This window comes from Engystomops pustulosus, chromosome 2, assembly GCF_040894005.1.
Source record: "Engystomops pustulosus chromosome 2, aEngPut4.maternal, whole genome shotgun sequence".
Lineage (NCBI taxonomy): Eukaryota > Metazoa > Chordata > Amphibia > Anura > Leptodactylidae > Engystomops > Engystomops pustulosus.
The window spans coordinates 260,063,373-260,083,436 of NC_092412.1; the positions used below are offsets into that span (position 1 = coordinate 260,063,373).

Below are 20,064 nucleotides of genomic sequence, written 5' to 3' on the forward strand. Positions count from 1 at the left end.
CCCCTTTAAGTCTCCCTGTATTTCCTGGGAGTGATGGCTGACATGTGCTGCTCTCTCTGTCTCCTTGGGATCAGACCATGTGCTTGCACCCAGCAGGGGTTTTATACTCCCCCTGGTCAGGTGGTAGCTCCTCTCCAATCACCTTCCAGCTTTCGTAACAGACAGATCATTGGATAAATACATACACCAATTAACTGTTGCCTTGCCAGGCCTAGTCTACAGCTGCAATTACACAATGGGGCACATTTACTTACCTTGTCCATTCGTGTTCCAGCGGCGGCTTCTCGGACGAGCGTTCGGGTCTTCCGGCGATTCATGAAGGTCCTGCGCCCGATGTCCACCAGGTGTTGCTGCTGCGCCGAGGTCCGCCGAGTTGCGTCGGAGTTCACTGATCTCTTCCTGGTGCATGTAAGTATGGCGCGTGCGACCAATTTTTTTAAAAATGCGCCGGTTTTTCCGAATCCGTCGGGTTACCGTTCGGCCACGCCCCCCGATTTCCGTTGCGTGCATGCCAGCGCCGATGCGCCACAATCCGATCGCGTGCGCCAAAATCCCGGGGCAATTCAGGGAAAATCGTCGCAAATCGGAAATATTCGTGTAACACGTCAGGAAAACGCGAATCGGGCCCTTAGTAAATGACCCCCAATATCTCAGTTCTAGAAACTCCCTAGAGCAGTGATGGCGCACCTTTTAGAGACCGAGTGCCCAAACTACAACAATGACAACAAAGACAACAAAGACAACAAAAACAACAATGACAACAAAGACAACAAAGACCCGCTTATTTATCGCACAGCGCCAACACAGAAATGTAATTAGTGATTTATACTTCCTTCTCTGTCACAGTTTTCATTGATACCAGCCCCTGAGGACACCAATAAGCAGAAAAATACTCACAGGTAGAGCCGTCACTATAATATAGCTCTGTGCACAGCAAGTCCTGGGCTGTCTGGGACCGCAGGAAGATACCTGGAGTCATCTCTGGTGATGGCCTGAGTGCCCACAGAAAGGGCTCCGAGTGCCACCTCCACCACCAGTGCCATAGGTTAGCCATCACTGCATTAGAGGGTTCATGACTCCCCCTAAGAGCTCCCAACCTGGAGAGGACGCTATTCAAAACTACCAGCCTACCTATGTATTGGCAGGGGTGTTGCATATCACAGTCCTGCTGCTACTAACAACATACACAAAAGTTTAATTACACATCTCTCCGGTGACAATACTTAGCACTGGCTGCAGAGAGCACAGAGCACAGCAGTGTGAGGTCTGATTACACATGTCTCCAGGGACAATACATAGCACTGGCTGCAGAGAGCACAAAGCACAGCAGTGTGAGGTCTGATTACACATCTCTCCAGACACAATACATAACACTGGCTGTAGAGAGCACAGAGCACAGCAGTGTGAGGTCTGATTACACATCTCTCCAGGGACAATACATAACACTGGCTGCAGGGAGCACAGAGCACAGCAGTGTGAGGTCTGATTACACATCTCTCCAGGGACAATACATTACACTGGCTGCAGAGAGCACAGAGCACAGCAGTGTGAGGTCTGATTACACATCTCTCCAGGGACAGTACATAACACTGGCTGCAGAGAGCTCAGAGCACAGCAGTGTGAGGTCTGATTACACATCTCTCCAGGGACAGTACATAACACTGGCTGCAGAGAGCTCAGAGCACAGCAGTGTGAGGTCTGATTACACATCACTCCAGGGACAATACATAACACTGGCTGCAGAGAGCACAGAGCACAGCAGTGTGAGGTCTGATTACACATCTCTCCAGGAACAGTACATAACACTGGCTGCAGAGAGCACAGAGCACAGCAGTGTGAGGTCTGATTACACATCTCTCCAGGGATAATACATAACACTGGCTGCAGAGAGCACAGAGCACAGCAGTGTGAGGTCTGATTACACATCTCTCCAGGGACAATACATAATACTGGCTGCAGAGAGCACAGAGCACAGCAGTGTGAGGTATGATTACACATATCTCCAGGGATAATACATAACACGGGCTGCAGAGAGCACAGAGCACAGCAGTGTGAGGTCTGATTACACACCTCTCCAGGGACAATACATAACACTGGCTGCAGAGAGCACAGAGCACAGCAGTGTGAGGTATGATTACACATATCTCCAGGGATAATACATAACACGGGCTGCAGAGAGCACAGAGCACAGCAGTGTGAGGTCTGATTACACATCTCTCCAGGGACAATACATAATACTGGCTGCAGAGAGCACAGAGCACAGCAGTGTGAGGTATGATTACACATATCTCCAGGGACAATACATAACACTGGCTGCAGAGAGTACAGAGCACAGCAGTGTGAGGTATGATTACACATCTCTCCATGGACAGTACATAACACTGACTGCAGAGAGCACAGAGCACAGCAGTGTGAGGTCTGATTACACATCTCTCCAGGGACAGTACATAACACTGGCTGCAGAGAGCACAGAGCACAGCAGTGTGAGGTCACATTACACATCTCTCCAGGGATAATACATAACACGGGCTGCAGAGAGCACAGAGCACAGCAGTGTGAGGTCTGATTACACATCTCTCCAGGGACAATACATAACACTGGCTGCAGAGAGCACAGAGCACAGCAGTGTGAGGTCACATTACACATCTCTCCAGGGATAATACATAACACTGGCTGCAGAGAGCACAGAGCACAGCAGTGTGAGGTCTGATTACACAACTCTCCGGGGACAATACATAACACTGGCTGCAGAGAGCACAGAGCACAGCAGTGTGAGGTCTGATTACACATCTCTCCAGGGACAATACATAACACTGGCTGCAGAAAGCACAGAGCACAGCAGTGTGAGGTCTGATTACACATCTCTCCAGGGACAGTACATAACACTGGCTGCAGAGAGCACAGAGCACAGCAGTGTGAGGTCTGATTACACATCTCTCCAGGGACAATACATAACACTGGCTGCAGAGAGCACAGAGCACAGCAGTGTGAGGTCTGATTACACATCTCTCCAGGACAATACATAACACTGGCTGTACAGAGCACAGGGCACAGCAGTGTGAGGTCTGATTACACATCTCTCCAGGACAATACATAACACTGGCTGCAGAGAGCACAGAGCACAGCAGTGTGAGGTCTGATGACACATCTCTCCAGGGACAATACATAACACTGGCTGCAGAAAGCACAGAGCACAGAGCACAGCAGTGTGAGGTCTGGTTACACATCTATCCAGGACAATACATAACACTGGTTGCAGAGAGCACAGAGCACAGCAGTGTGAGGTCTGATTACACATCTCTCCAGGGACAATACATAACACTGGCTGCAGAAAGCACAGAGCACAGCAGTGTGAGGTCTGATTACACATCTCTCCAGGAGCAATACATAACACTGGCTGCAGAGAGCACAGAGCACAGCAGTGTGAGGTCTGATTACACATCTCTCCAGGGACAATACATAACACTGGCTGCAGAGAGCACAGAGCACAGCAGTGTAAGGTCTGATTACACATCTCTCCAGGGACAATACATAATAATGGCTGCAGAGAGCACAGAGCACAGCAGTGTGAGGTCTGATTACACATCTCTCCAGGGACAATACATAACACTGGCTGCAGAGAGCACAGAGCACAGCAGTGTGAGGTCTGATTACACATCTCTCCAGGGATAATACATAACACTGGCTGCAGGGAGCACAGAGCACAGCAGTGTGAGGTCTGATTACACATCTCTCCAGGGACAATACATAACACTGACTGCAGAGAGCACAGAGCACAGCAGTGTGAGGTCTGATTACACATCTCTCCAGGGACAATACATAACACTGGCTGCAGAGAGCACAGAGCACAGCAGTGTGAGGTCTGATTGCACATCCCTCCAGGGACAATACATAATAATGGCTGCAGAGAGCACAGAGCACAGCAGTGTGAGGTCTAATTACACATCTCTCCAGGGACAATACATAACACTGGCTGCAGAGAGCACAGAGCACAGCAGTGTGAGGTCTGATTACACATCTCTCCAGGGACAATACATAACACTGGCTGCAGAGAGCACAGAGCACAGCAGTGTGAGGTCTGATTACACATCTCTCAAGGGACAATACATAATAATGGCTGCAGAGAGCACAGAGCACAGCAGTGTGAGGTCTAATTACACATCTCTCCAGGGACAATACATAACACTGGCTGCAGAGAGCACAGAGCACAGCAGTGTGAGGTCTGATTACACATCTCTCCAGGGACAATGCATAATAATGGCTGCAGAGAGCACAGAGCACAGCAGTGTGAGGTCTGATTACACATCTCTCCAGGGACAATACATAACACTGGCTGCAGAGAGCACAGAGCACAGCAGTGTGAGGTCTGATTACACATCTCTCCAGGGACAATACATAACACTGGCTGCAGAGAGCACAGAGCACAGCAGTGTGAGGTCTGATTACACATCTCTCCAGGGACAATACATAATAATGGCTGCAGAGAGCACAGAGCACAGCAGTGTGAGGTCTAATTACACATCTCTCCAGGGACAATACATAACACTGGCTGCAGAGAGCACAGAGCACAGCAGTGTGAGGTGTGATTACACATCTCTCCAGGGACAATACATAACACTGGCTGCAGAGAGCACAGAGCACAGCAGTGTGAGGTCTGATTACACATCTCTCCAGGGACAATACATAACACTGGCTGCAGAGAGCACAGAGCACAGCAGTGTGAGGTCTGATTACACATCTCTCCAGGGACAATACATAACACTGGCTGCAGAGAGCACAGAGCACAGCAGTGTGAGGTCTGATTACACATCTCTCCAGGGACAGTACATAACACTGTCTATATAGTTTGCTATGTGTGTGGCAGGTGGTTTCCTCTATGGATATATTTCGGGTGCGGGGCTCAGTTTTGTGCCTGATGTTGATCATATTTGTGTTATTTCCGTGGTTTTATCTATTTATCTTGTTCCTTCTCTTATCTCTCTGCAGATCCTCTTTTCTTCTTACTGATTGCAGCGCCTCCTCCCTTCACACATGGAGGTGGCAGCGGTGTCACCAGTGTCACATGTGGGTGCAGGGGACGTGTTGCTGCACTTTCTTCTATTTTTATAGCAAACCAGGAACCTGGATCTGTCACTCGTTCTGCGGTTTCCTGTAAACATTACAAGGAAATATTAGAAAACTTCACAACCATAAGGGGGAATGGAGGTCAATGCAGCGCCCCCTGTGCAGCGCCCTCTGTGCAGCGCCCCCCTGTGCAGCGCCCCCTGTGCAGCGCCCTCTGTGCAGCGCCCCCCTGTGCAGCGCCCCCCTGTGCAGCGCCCCCCTGTGCAGCGCCCCCTGTGCAGAGCCCCCCTGTTCAGCGCCCCCTGTGCAGCGCCCTCTGTGCAGCGCCCCCTGTGCAGCGCCCCCTGTGCAGCGCCCTCTGTGCAGCGCCCCCCTGTGCAGCGCCCCCCTGTTCAGCGCCCCCTGTGCAGTGCCCCCCTGTTCAGCGCCCCCTGTGCAGCGCCCTCTGTGCAGCGCCCCCTGTGCAGCACCCCCTGTGCAGCCCCCCCTGTGCAGCGCCCCCTGTGCAGCGCCTCCTGTGCAGCGCCCCCTGTGCAGCGCCCCCTGTGCAGCGCCTCCTCTGCAGCCCCCCCTGTGCAGCACCCTGTGCAGCGCCTCCTGTGCAGCGCCCCCTGTGCAGCGCCCCCTGGTCTCCAGTCTCCGGTCTATAGTCTCCAGTCTCTGGTCTCCAGTCTCCGGTCTATAGTCTTCAGTCTCTGGTCTCCAGTCTCCGGTCTATAGTCTTCAGTCTCTGGTCTCCAGTCTCCGTTCTATGGTCTCCAGTCTGTGGTCTCTTGGCTTCAGTCTCCGGTCTATGGTCTCCAGTCTGTGGTCTCTTGGCTTCAGTCTCCGGTCTATGGACTCCAGTCTCCGGTCTCTGGTCTCCAGTCTCCGGTCTCTGGTCTCCAGACTCTGGTCTATGGACTCCAGTCTCCGGTCTCTGGTCTCCAGTCTCTGGTCTCCAGTCTCTGGTCTCCAGTCTCTGGTCTCCAGTCTCTGGTCTCCAGTCTTCTGGTCTCTGGTCTCCAGTCTATGGTCTCCAGTCTCTGGTCTATGGTCTCCAGTCTCCAGTCTATGGTCTCCATTCTCTGGTCTATGGTCTCCAGTCTCCAGTCTTTGGTCTCCAGTCTCCGGTCTATGGTCTCTGGTCTCTGGTCTCCTTTCTGGTGTCTGGTCTCCAGTCTCTGGTCTCCAGTCTCCGGTCTCTGGTCTCCAGTCTCCGTTCTGTGGTCTCCAGTCTCTGGTCTCTGGTCTCTGGTCTCTGGTCTCCAGTCTCTCGTCTCTGGTCTCCAGTCTCTGGTGTCTGGTCTCCAGTTTCCGGTCTCTGGTCTCCTTTCTGGTGTCTTGTCTCCAGTCTCTGGTCTCCAGTCTCCGGTCTCTGGTCTCCAGTCTCCGGTCTATGGTCTCCAGTCTCTGGTCTCTGGTCTCCGGTGTCTGGTCTCCAGTCTCTGGTGTCTGGTCTCCAGTCTCCAGTCTCTGGTCTCCAGTCTCTGGTCTCCAGTCTCCGGTCTCTGGTCTCCAGTCTCCAGTCTCTGGTCTCTGGTCTCCAGTCTCCGGTTTCCAGTCTCCAGTCTTCTGGTCTCAAGTCTCTGGTCTCTGGTCTCTGGTCTTCAGTCTCCGGTCTATGGTCTCCAGTCTCTGGTCTCCAGTCTCTGGTCTCCAGTCTCCGGTCTCTGGTCTCTGGTCTCCAGTCTCCAGTCTCTGGTCTCTGGTCTCCAGTCTCCGGTTTCCAGTCTCCAGTCTTCTGGTCTCAAGTCTCTGGTCTCTGGTCTCTGGTCTTCAGTCTCCGGTCTATGGTCTCCAGTTTCCATTCTCTGGTCTCCATTCTCTGGTCTCCAGTCTCTGGTCTTCAGTCTCCAGTCTCTGGTCTCCAGTCTCTGGTCTCCAGTCTCTGGTCTCCAGTCTCTGGTCTCCAGTCTCTGGTCTTCAGTCTCCGGTCTCCAGTCTCCGGTCTCTGGTCTTCAGTATCAGGTCTATGGTCTCCAGTCTCCGGTCTCCAGTCTCCGGTCTATGGTCTCCGGTCTCCAGTCTCCAGTCTCTGGTCTCCAGTATCCGGTCTATGGTCTCCAGTATCCGGTCTATGGTCTCCAGTCTCCGGTCTCCAGTCTCCAGTCTCCGGTCTCTGGTCTCTGGTCTCTGGTCTCCGGTCTCCGGTCTCCAGTCTCTGGTCTCCAGTATCCGGTCTATGGTCTCCAGTATCCGGTCTATGGTCTCCAGTCTCCAGTCTCCGGTCTCTTGTCTCCAGTCTCTGGTCTCCTTTCTGGTGTCTGGTCTCCAGTCTCTGGTCTCCAGTCTCCGGTCTCTGGTCTCCAGTCTCCGGTCTATGGTCTCCAGTCTCTGGTCTCCAGTCTCTGGTCTCCTTTCTGGTGTCTGGTCTCCAGTCTCTGGTCTCCAGTCTCCGGTCTCTGGTCTCCGGTCTATGGTCTCCAGTCTCTGGTCTCTTGTCTCCAGTCTCTGGTCTCCAGTCTCCGGTCTCCAGTCTCTGGTCTCTGGTCTCCGGTCTCTGGTCTCCAGTCTCTCGTCTCTGGTCTCCAGTCTCTGGTGTCTGGTCTCCAGTTTCCGGTCTCTGGTCTCCTTTCTGGTGTCTTGTCTCCAGTCTCTGGTCTCCAGTCTCCGGTCTCTGGTCTCCAGTCTCCGGTCTATGGTCTCTAGTCTCTGGTCTCTGGTCTCCAGTCTCCGGTCTCTGGTCTCCGGTCTATGGTCTCCAGTCTCTGGTCTCCAGTCTCCGGTCTCTGGTCTCCAGTCTCCGGTCTATGGTCTCCAGTCTCTGGTCTCTGGTCTCCGGTCTCTGGTCTCCAGTCTCTCGTCTCTGGTCTCCAGTCTCTGGTGTCTGGTCTCCAGTTTCCGGTCTCTGGTCTCCTTTCTGGTGTCTTGTCTCCAGTCTCTGGTCTCCAGTCTCCGGTCTCTGGTCTCCAGTCTCCGGTCTATGGTCTCTAGTCTCTGGTCTCTGGTCTCCGGTCTCTGGTCTCCAGTCTCTGGTGTCTGGTCTCCAGTCTCCAGTCTCTGGTCTCCAGTCTCCGGTCTCTGGTCTCTGGTCTCCAGTCTCCAGTCTCTGGTCTCTGGTCTCCAGTCTCCGGTTTCCAGTCTCCAGTCTTCTGGTCTCAAGTCTCTGGTCTCTGGTCTCTGGTCTTCAGTCTCCGGTCTATGGTCTCCAGTTTCCATTCTCTGGTCTCCATTCTCTGGTCTCCAGTCTCTGGTCTTCAGTCTCCAGTCTCTGGTCTCCAGTCTCTGGTCTCCAGTCTCTGGTCTCCAGTCTCTGGTCTTCAGTCTCCGGTCTCCAGTCTCCGGTCTCTGGTCTTCAGTATCAGGTCTATGGTCTCCAGTCTCCGGTCTCCAGTCTCCAGTCTCTGGTCTCCGGTCTCCAGTCTCCAGTCTCTGGTCTCCAGTATCCGGTCTATGGTCTCCAGTATCCGGTCTATGGTCTCCAGTCTCCGGTCTCCAGTCTCCAGTCTCCAGTCTCCGGTCTCCGGTCTCTGGTCTCTGGTCTCCGGTCTCCGGTCTCCAGTATCCGGTCTCCAGTATCCGGTCTATGGTCTCCAGTCTCTGGTCTCCAGTCTCTGGTCTCTTGTCTCTGGTCTCTGGTCTCCTTTCTGGTGTCTGGTCTCCAGTCTCTGGTCTCCAGTCTCTGGTCTCCAGTCTCCGGTCTATGGTCTCCAGTCTCTGGTCTCTGGTCTCCAGTCTCTGGTCTCCTTTCTGGTGTCTGGTCTCCAGTCTCCGGTCTCTGGTCTCCAGTCTCCGGTCTATGGTCTCCAGTCTCTGGTCTCTTGTCTCCAGTCTCTGGTCTCCTTTCTGGTGTCTGGTCTCCAGTCTCTGGTCTCCAGTCTCCGGTCTCTGGTCTCCAGTCTCCGGTCTATGGTCTCCAGTCTCTGGTCTCTGGTCTCTGGTCTCCGGTCTCCGGTCTCTGGTCTCCAGTCTCTCGTCTCTGGTCTCTGGTCTCCAGTCTCTGGTGTCTGGTCTCCAGTCTCCAGTCTCTGGTCTCCAGTCTCTGGTCTCCAGTCTCTGGTCTCCAGTCTCTGGTCTCCAGTCTTCTGGTCTCTGGTCTCCAGTCTATGGTCTCCAGTCTCTGGTCTATGGTCTCCAGTCTTCTGGTCTCCAGTCTCCGGTCTATGGTCTCCAGTTTCCATTCTCTGGTCTCCATTCTCTTGTCTCCAGTCTCTGGTCTCCGGTCTCCAGTCTCTGGTCTTCAGTCTCTGGTCTTCAGTCTCCGGTCTCTGGTCTCCGGTCTCCAGTCTCTGGTCTTCAGTCTCCGGTCTCTGGTCTCCGGTCTTCAGTATCTGGTCTATGGTCTCCAGTCTCCGGTCTCCAGTCTCCAGTCTCCAGTCTCTGGTCTCTGGTCTCCGGTCTCCAGTCTCTGGTCTATGGTCTCCAGTTTCCATTCTCTGGTCTCCATTCTCTTGTCTCCAGTCTCTGGTCTCCGGTCTCCAGTCTCTGGTCTTCAGTCTCTGGTCTTCAGTCTCCGGTCTCTGGTCTCCGGTCTCCAGTCTCTGGTCTTCAGTCTCTGGTCTTCAGTCTCCGGTCTCTGGTCTCCGGTCTTCAGTATCTGGTCTATGGTCTCCAGTCTCCGGTCTCCAGTCTCCAGTCTCCAGTCTCTGGTCTCTGGTCTCCGGTCTCCAGTCTCTGGTCTCCAGTATCCGGCCTATGGTCCCCAGTATCCGGTCTATGGTCTCCAGTCTCTGGTCTCCAGTCTCCTGTGTCCAATATCCACAATCATTTTCCAGTCTCCAGTCTCCTTCACTTTTGGTCCTGTTGAAAGTTGTGACATCCATTGTACATGTGACCACTGAGACAATCACATAGCAGTCACATCACGGGACAGAGGTCAGTGATTGGCTCAGTGGTCAGATGTAGCATCATCAATACCAAGATCCAGAGACTGGAGACCCAAGATCCACCCATAATGGTAATGTTGTTTTTGTGACTATTTTAAATCCCATTTGAGGATTTGTCTATCCCTGTATACACAGAGCTCCCCCTAGTGGGCGCACAGGTCACCAGGATGTTACAGAGCAGCCCCCTGTGTGATGAGTGATGCTGCGGCCGTGGTTGTCACTTCCTGTGTGGAAAAGGTTGCACAAACATCACATCATTTGACCTTGATGGACGTTGTGATAACTACGCGTCGTTCTTAAAAAACCCACTTCCTCACTTTTCTGTAGAACGACTCGCAGCTCGAGTGTCGCCTGCACTGTGCCCCCAGCCAGCGGGCGATGAGGCAGCATGTGGCCCGCTCCGGCCCAGACCCTCAGGATCAGCGCACTGCTCTGCGTCCTGCTAGACACAGGTAAGGAGACTGTCAGTAAGTAGGAGCCCCCAATGTACCTGGATGTAGCAGAGCTGGGCGCGTCACTGTCTGTAGTGCAGTTCCAAAAACTTACTGATGGAAACAACTGAGCAGTTTCACTTGCACTTCCATGGAAACGTATTATAGCCACATGTTTCATGCTGATGACAGACTCTGCCGAGTGTTGTAGGGAAGGTCATCTCTTACAACCACTGTCACTGCAATGTTTCAGAAAATCCATCCAAATATTATATTCCAAATACCACTGTATGGTGGTATTATCTGAGCTCTGTATGGTGGTATTATCTGAGCACTGTATGGTGGTATTATCTGAGCACTGTATGGTGGTATTATCTGAGCGCTGTATGGTGGTATTATCTGAGCTCTGTATGGTGGTATTATCTGAGCACTGTATGGTGGTATTATCTGAGCGCAGTATGGTGGTATTATCTGAGCTCTGTATGGTGATATTATCTGAGCGCTGTATGGTGGTATTATCTGAGCTCTGTATGGTGGTATTATCTGAGCGCTGTATGGTGATATTATCTGAGCGCTGTATGGTGGTATTATCTGAGCGCTGTATGGTGATATTATCTGAGCTCTGTATGGTGGTATTATCTGAGCGCTGTATGGTGATATTATCTGAGCGCTGTATGGTGGTATTATCTGAGCGCTGTATGGTGGTATTATCTGAGCTCTGTATGGTGGTATTATCTGAGCGCTGTATGGTGGTATTATCTGAGCGCTGTATGGTGGTATTATCTGAGCGCCGTATGGTGGTATTATCTGAGCTCTGTATGGTGGTATTATCTGAGCCCTGTATGGTGGTATTATCTGAGCTCTGTATGGTGGTATTATCTGAGCTCTGTATGGTGGTATTATCTGAGCGCTGTATGGTGGTATTATCTGAGCCCTGTATGGTGGTATTATCTGAGCTCTGTATGGTGGTATTATCTGAGCGCTGTATGGTGGTATTATCTGAGCACTGTATGGTGGTATTATCTGAGCGCTGTATGGTGGTATTATCTGAGCTCTGTATGGTGGTATTATCTGAGCGCTGTATGGTGGTATTATCTGAGCTCTGTATGGTGGTATTATCTGAGCACTGTATGGTGGTATTATCTGAGCACTGTATGGTGGTATTATCTGAGCCCTGTATGGTGGTATTATCTGAGCACTGTATGGTGGTATTATCTGAGCAGTGTATGGTGGTATTATCTGAGCACTGTATGGTGGTATTATCTGAGCGCTGTATGGTGGTATTATCTGAGCGCTGTATGGTGGTATTATCTGAGCGCTGTATGGTGATATTATCTGAGCGCTGTATGGTGGTATTATCTGAGCGCTGTATGGTGGTATTATCTGAGCGCTGTATGGTGGTATTATCTGAGCCCTGTATGGTGGTATTATCTGAGCCCTGTATGGTGGTATTATCTGAGCCCTGTATGGTGGTATTATCTGAGCCCTGTATGGTGGTATTATCTGAGCACTGTATGGTGGTATTATCTGAGCCCTGTACGGTGGTATTATCTGAGCCCTGTATGGTGATATTATCTGAGCTCTGTATGGTGGTATTATCTGAGCTCTGTATGGTGGTATTATCTGAGCGCTGTATAGTGGTATTATCTGAGCGCTGTATGGTGGTAATATCTGAGCGCTGTATGGTGGTATTATCTGAGCGCTGTATGGTGGTATTATCTGAGCTCTGTATGGTGGTATTATCTGAGCCCTGTATAGTGATATTATCTGAGCTCTGTATGGTGGTATTATCTGAGCACTGTATTGTGGTATTATCTGAGCACTGTATGGTGGTATTATCTGAGCACTGTATGGTGGTATTATCTGAGCGCTGTATGGTGATATTATCTGAGCGCTGTATGGTGGTATTATCTGAGCACTGTATGGTGGTATTATCTGAGCGCTGTATGGTGGTATTATCTGAGCGCTGTATGGTGGTATTATCTGAGCGCTGTATGGTGGTATTATCTGAGCTCTGTATGGTGGTATTATCTGAGCACTGTATGGTGGTATTATCTGAGCACTGTATGGTGGTATTATCTGAGCGCTGTATGGTGGTATTATCTGAGCGCTGTATGGTGGTATTATCTGAGCGCTGTATGGTGGTATTATCTGAGCCCTGTATGGTGGTATTATCTGAGCCCTGTATGGTGGTATTATCTGAGCCCTGTATGGTGGTATTATCTGAGCACTGTATGGTGGTATTATCTGAGCCCTGTACGGTGGTATTATCTGAGCACTGTATTGTGGTATTATCTGAGCACTGTATGGTGGTATTATCTGAGCGCTGTATGGCGGTATTATCTGAGCGCTGTATGGTGGTATTATCTGAGCGCTGTATGGTGGTATTATCTGAGCGCTGTATAGTGGTATTATCTGAGCGCTGTATGGTGGTAATATCTGAGCGCTGTATGGTGGTATTATCTGAGCGCTGTATGGTGGTATTATCTGAGCTCTGTATGGTGGTATTATCTGAGCGCCGTATGGTGGTATTATCTGAGCACTGTATGGTGGTATTATCTGAGCCCTGTATGGTGGTATTATCTGAGCGCTGTATGGTGGTATTATCTGAGCCCTGTATGGTGGTATTATCTGAGCGCTGTATGGTGGTATTATCTGAGCACTGTATGGTGGTATTATCTGAGCACTGTATGGTGGTATTATCTGAGCGCTGTATGGTAGTATTATCTGAGCACTGTATGGTGGTATTATCAGAGCGCTGTATGGTGGTATTATCTGAGCTCTGTATGGTGGTATTATCTGAGCTCTGTATGGTGGTATTATCTGAGCTCTGTATGGTAGTATTATCTGAGCGCTGTATGGTGGTATTATCTGAGCGCTGTATGGTGGTATTATCCGAGCGCTGTACGGTGGTATTATCTGAGCGCTGTATGGTGGTATTATCTGATCACTGTATGGTGGTATTATCTGAGCTCTGTATGGTAGTATTATCTGAGCGCTGTATGGTGGTATTATCTGAGCGCTGTATGGTGGTATTATCCGAGCGCTGTACGGTGGTATTATCTGAGCGCTGTATGGTGGTATTATCTGATCACTGTATGGTGGTATTATCTGAGCTCTGTATGGTGGTATTATATGAGCTCTGTATGGTGGTATTATCTGAGCTCTGTATGGTGGTATTATCTGAGCGCTGTATGGTGGTATTATCCGAGCGCTGTATGGTGGTATTATATGAGCTCTGTATGGTGGTATTATCTGAGCTGTGTATGGTGGTATTATCTGAGCCCTGTATGGTGGTATTATCTGAGCTCTGTATGGTGGTATTATCTGAGCGCTGTATGGTGATATTATCTGAGCGCTGTATGGTGGTATTATCTGAGCTCTGTATGGTGGTATTATCTGAGCGCTGTATGGTGGTATTATCTGAGCGCTGTATGGTGGAATTATCTGAGCTCTGTATGGTGGTATTATCTGAGCGCTGAATGGTGGTATTATCTGAGCGCTGTATTGTGGTATTATCTGAGCGCTGTATGGTGGTATTATCTGAGCACTGTATTGTGGTATTATCTGAGCTCTGTATGGTGGTATTATCTGAGCTCTGTATGGTGGTATTGTGTGAGCACTGTATGGTGGTATTATCTGAGCTCTGTATGGTGGTATTATATGAGCGCTGTATGGTGGTATTATCTGAGCGCTGTATGGTGGTATTATCCGAACACTGTATGGTGGTATTATCTGAGCGCTGTATGGTGGTATTATCCGAGCACTGTATGGTGGTATTATCTGAGCGCTGTATGGTGGTATTATCTGAGCACTGTATGGTGGTATTATCTGAGCGCTGTATGGTGGTATTATCTGAGCACAGTATGGTGGTATTATCTGAGCTCTGTATGGTGGTATTATCTGAGCTCTGTATGGTGGTATTATCTGAGCGCTGTATGGTGGTATTATCTGAGCGCTGTATGGTGGCATTATCCGAGCGCTGTACGGTGCTATTATCTGAGCGCTGTATGGTGGTATTATCCGAGCACTGTATGGTGGTATTATCTGAGCGCTGTATGGTGGTATTATCTGAGCGCTGTATGGTGGTATTATCTGAGCTCTGTATGGTGGTATTATCTGAGCGCTGTATGGTGGTATTATCTGAGCACTGTATGGTGGTATTATCTGAGCGCTGTATGGTGGTATTATCTGAGCGCTGTATGGTGGTATTATCTGAGCACTGTATGGTGATATTATCTGAGCACTTTATGGTGGTATTATCTGAGCGCTGTATGGTGGTATTATCCGAGCACTGTATGGTGGTATTATCTGAGCGCTGTATGGTGGTATTATCTGAGCGCTGTATGGTGGTATTATCTGAGCGCTGTATGGTGGTATTGTGTGAGCACTGTATGGTGGTATTATCTGAGCTCTGTATGGTGGTATTATCTGAGCTCTGTATGGTGGTATTATCTGAGCTCTGTATGGTGGTATTGTGTGAGCTCTGTATGGTGGTATTGTGTGAGCACTGTATGGTGGTATTATCTGAGCTCTGTATGGTGGTATTATCTGAGCGCTGTATGGTGGTATTATCTGAGCACTGTACGGTGGTATTATCTGAGCTCTGTATGGTGGTATTATCTGAGCTCTGTATGGTAGTATTATCTGAGCTCTGTATGGTGGTATTATCTGAGCTCTGTATGGTGGTATTATCTGAGCGCTGTATGGTGGTATTATCTGAGCACTGTACGGTGGTATTATCTGAGCTCTGTATGGTGGTATTATCTGAGCTCTGTATGGTGGTATTATCTGAGCGCTGTATGGTGGTATTATCTGAGCACTGTATTGTGGTATTATCTGAGCGCTGTATGGTGGTATTGTGTGAGCACTGTATGGTGGTATTATCTGAGCTCTGTATGGTGGTATTATCTGAGCTCTGTATGGTGGTATTATCTGAGCTCTGTATGGTGGTATTATCTGAGCTCTGTATGGTGGTATTGTGTGAGCTCTGTATGGTGGTATTGTGTGAGCACTGTATGGTGGTATTATCTGAGCTCTGTATGGTGGTATTATCTGAGCGCTGTACGGTGGTATTATCTGAGCACTGTACGGTGGTATTATCTGAGCTCTGTATGGTGGTATTATCTGAGCTCTGTATGGTAGTATTATCTGAGCTCTGTATGGTGGTATTATCTGAGCCCTGTATGGTGGTATTATCTGAGCGCTGTATGGTGGTATTATCTGAGCCCTGTATGGTGGTATTATCTGAGCACTGTATGGTGGTATTATCTGAGCTCTGTATGGTGGTATTATCTGAGCGCTGTATGGTGGTATTATCTGAGCACTGTATGGTGGTATTATCTGAGCTCTGTATGGTGGTATTATCTGAGCTCTGTATGGTGGTATTATCTGAGCTCTGTATGGTGGTATTATCTGAGCACTGTATGGTGGTATTATCTGAGCGCTGTATGGTGGTATTATCTGAGCGCTGTATGGTGGTATTATCTGAGCACTGTATGGTGGTATTATCTGAGCTCTGTATGGTGGTATTATCTGAGCACTGTATGGTGGTATTATCTGAGCTCTGTATGGTGGTATTATCTGAGCGCTGTATGGTGGTATTATCTGAGCGCTGTATGGTGGTATTATCTGAGCGCTGTATGGTGGTATTATCTGAGCGCTGTATTGTGGTATTATCTGAGCACTGTATGGTGGTATTATCTGAGCGCTGTATGGTGGTATTATCTGAGCACTGTATGGTGGTATTATCTGAGCTCTGTATGGTGGTATTATCTGAGCTCTGTATGGTGGTATTATCTGAGCGCTGTATGGTGGTATTATCTGAGCGCTGTACGGTGGTATTATCTGAGCTCTGTATGGTAGTATTATCTGAGCGCTGTATGGTGGTATTGTCTGAGCCCTGTATGGTGGTATTGTCTGAGCGCTGTATGGTGGTATTATCTGAGCTCTGTATGGTGGTATTATCTGAGCTCTGTATGGTGGTATGATCTGAGCTCTGTATGGTGGTATTATTTGAGCTCTGTATGGTGGTATTATCTGATCACTGTATGGTGGTATTATCTGAGCACTGTATGGTGGTATTATCTGAGCGCTGTATGGTGGTATTATCTGAGCGCTGTATGGTGGTATTATCTGAGCTCTGTATGGTGGTATTATCTGAGCACTGTATGGTGGTATTATCTGAGCTCTGTATGGTGGTATTATCTGAGCTCTGTATGGTGGTATTATCTGAGCACTGTATTGTGGTATTATCTGAGCACTGTATGGTGGTATTATCTGAGCACTGTATGGTGGTATTATCTGAGCTCTGTATGGTGGTATTATCTGAGCGCTGTATGGTGGTATTATCTGAGCACTGTATGGTGGTATTATCTGAGCCCTGTATGGTGGTATTATCTGAGCGCTGTATGGTGGTATTATCTGAGCGCTGTATGGTGGTATAATCTGAGCGCTGTATGGTGGTATTATATGAGCGCTGTATGGTGGTATTATCTGAGCGCTGTATGGTGGTATTATCTGAGCCCTGTATGGTGGTATTATCTGAGCGCTGTATGGTGGTATTATCTGAGCGCTGTATGGTGGTATTATCTGAGCGCTGTATGGTGGTATTATCTGAGCGCTGTATGGTGGTATAATCTGAGCACTGTATGGTGGTATTATCTGAGCGCTGTATGGTGGTATTATCTGAGCGCTGTATGGTGGTATTATCTGAGCGCTGTATGGTGGTATAATCTGAGCACTGTATGGTGATATTATCTGAGCACTGTATGGTGGTATTATCTGAGCGCTGTACGGTGGTATTATCTGAGCTCTGTATGGTGGTATTATCTGAGCACTGTATTGTGGTATTATCTGAGCGCTGTATGGTGGTATTATCTGAGCCCTGTATGGTGGTATTATCTGAGCGCTGTATGGTGGTATTATCTGAGCGCTGTATGGTGGTATTATCTGAGCGCTGTATGGTGGTATAATCTGAGCACTGTATGGTGATATTATCTGAGCACTGTATGGTGGTATTATCTGAGCGCTGTACGGTGGTATTATCTGAGCTCTGTATGGTGGTATTATCTGAGCACTGTATTGTGGTATTATCTGAGCGCTGTATGGTGGTATTATCTGAGCCCTGTATGGTGGTATTATCTGAGCGCTGTATGGTGGTATAATCTGAGCACTGTACGGTGGTATTATCTGAGCTCTGTATGGTGGTATTATCTGAGCGCTGTATGGTGGTATTATCCGAACACTGTATGGTGGTATTATCTGAGCGCTGTATGGTGGTATTATCTGAGCTCTGTATGGTGGTGTTATCTGAGCTCTGTATGGTGGTATTATCTGAGCTCTGTATGGTGGTATTATCTGAGCGCTGTATGGTGGTATTATCTGAGCGCTGTATGGTGGTATTATCCGAGCGCTGTACGGTGCTATTATCTGAGCGCTGTATGGTGGTATTATCCGAGCACTGTATGGTGGTATTATCTGAGCGCTGTATGGTGGTATTATCTGAGCGCTGTATGGTGGTATTATCTGAGCTCTGTATGGTGGTATTATCTGAGCACTGTATGGTGGTATTATATGAGCGCTGTATGGTGGTATTATCTGAGCAGTGTATGGTGGTATTATCTGAGCGCTGTAAGGTGGTATTATCTGAGCACTGTATGGTGGTATTATCTGAGCGCTGTATGGCGGTATTATCTGAGCGCTGTATGGCGGTATTATCTGAGCGCTGTATGGCGGTATTATCTGAGCGCTGTATGGTGGTATTATCTGAGCGCTGTATGGTGGTATTATCTGAGCGCTGTATGGTGGTATTATCTGAGCGCTGTATGGTGGTATTATCTGAGCACTGTATGGTGATATTATCTGAGCACTTTATGGCGGTATTATCTGAGCGCTGTATGGCGGTATTATCTGAGCGCTGTATGGCGGTATTATCTGAGCGCTGTATGGTGGTATTATCTGAGCGCTGTATGGTGGTATTATCTGAGCGCTGTATGGCGGTATTATCTGAGCGCTGTATGGCGGTATTATCTGAGCGCTGTATGGCGGTATTATCTGAGCGCTGTATTGTGGTATTATCTGAGCGCTGTATGGTGGTATTATCTGAGCGCTGTATGGTGGTATTATCTGAGCGCTGTATGGTGGTATTATCTGAGCTCTGTATGGTGGTATTATCTGAGCGCTGTATGGTGGTATTATCCGAGCACTGTATGGTGGTATTATCTGAGCGCTGTATGGTGGTATTATCTGAGCGCTGTATGGTGGTATTATCTGAGCGCTGTATGGTGGTATTGTGTGAGCACTGTATGGTGGTATTATCTGAGCTCTGTATGGTGGTATTATCTGAGCTCTGTATGGTGGTATTATCTGAGCTCTGTATGGTGGTATTGTGTGAGCTCTGTATGGTGGTATTGTGTGAGCACTGTATGGTGGTATTATCTGAGCTCTGTATGGTGGTATTATCTGAGCGCTGTATGGTGGTATTATCTGAGCGCTGTATGGTGGTATTATCTGAGCCCTGTATGGTGGTATTATCTGAGCGCTGTATGGTGGTATTATCTGAGCGCTGTATGGTGGTATAATCTGAGCACTGTACGGTGGTATTATCTGAGCTCTGTATGGTGGTATTATCTGAGCACTGTATTGTGGTATTATCTGAGCGCTGTATGGTGGTATTATCTGAGCCCTGTATGGTGGTATTATCTGAGCTCTGTATGGTGGTATTATCTGAGCTCTGTATGGTGGTATTATCTGAGCACTGTATGGTGGTATTATCTGAGCTCTGTATGGTGGTATTATCTGAGCTCTGTATGGTGGTATTATCTGAGCGCTGTATGGTGGTATTATCCGAACACTGTATGGTGGTATTATCTGAGCGCTGTATGGTGGTATTATCTGAGCTCTGTATGGTGGTATTATCTGAGCTCTGTATGGTGGTATTATCTGAGCTCTGTATGGTGGTATTATCTGAGCGCTGTATGGTGGTATTATCTGAGCGCTGTATGGTGGTATTATCCGAGCGCTGTACGGTGCTATTATCTGAGCGCTGTATGGTGGTATTATCTGAGCCCTGTATGGTGGTATTATCTGAGCGCTGTATGGTGGTATTATCTGAGCCCTGTATGGTGGTATTATCCGAGCACTGTATGGTGGTATTATCTGAGCGCTGTATGGTGGTATTATCTGAGCACTGTATGGTGATATTATCTGAGCACTTTATGGTGGTATTATCTGAGCGCTGTATGGTGGTATTATCCGAGCACTGTATGGTGGTATTATCTGAGCGCTGTATGGTGGTATTATCTGAGCGCTGTATGGTGGTATTATCTGAGCGCTGTATGGTGGTATTATCTGAGCGCTGTATGGTGGTATTATCTGAGCACTGTATGGTGGTATTATCTGAGCTCTGTATGGTGGTATTATCTGAGCTCTGTATGGTGGTATTATCTGAGCGCTGTATGGTAGTATTATCTGAGCTCTGTATGGTGGTATTATCTGAGCGCTGTATGGTGGTATTGTGTGAGCACTGTATGGTGGTATTATCTGAGCTCTGTATGGTGGTATTATCTGAGCTCTGTATGGGGGTATTATCTGAGCTCTGTATGGTGGTATTGTGTGAGCTCTGTATGGTGGTATTGTGTGAGCACTGTATGGTGGTATTATCTGAGCTCTGTATGGTGGTATTATCTGAGCGCTGTATGGTGGTATTATCTGAGCACTGTACGGTGGTATTATCTGAGCTCTGTATGGTGGTATTATCT

At 48.8% G+C, this 20,064-nt stretch overlaps 1 protein-coding gene across 1 annotated transcript in view; it reads left to right on the forward strand.

The window, feature by feature from the left end:
* The first annotated feature begins 10,194 nt into the window (after positions 1–10,194).
* The window catches only part of LOC140119683 (uncharacterized), a 59,959-nt gene continuing 50,089 nt past the window's right edge, over positions 10,195–20,064 (forward strand). Inside the window, exon 1 of the mRNA XM_072138966.1 lies at positions 10,195–10,324. Coding sequence (XP_071995067.1) covers positions 10,261–10,324 — 64 coding nt within the window. The 5' untranslated portion in view covers positions 10,195–10,260. The remainder of the gene's footprint in view (positions 10,325–20,064) is intronic.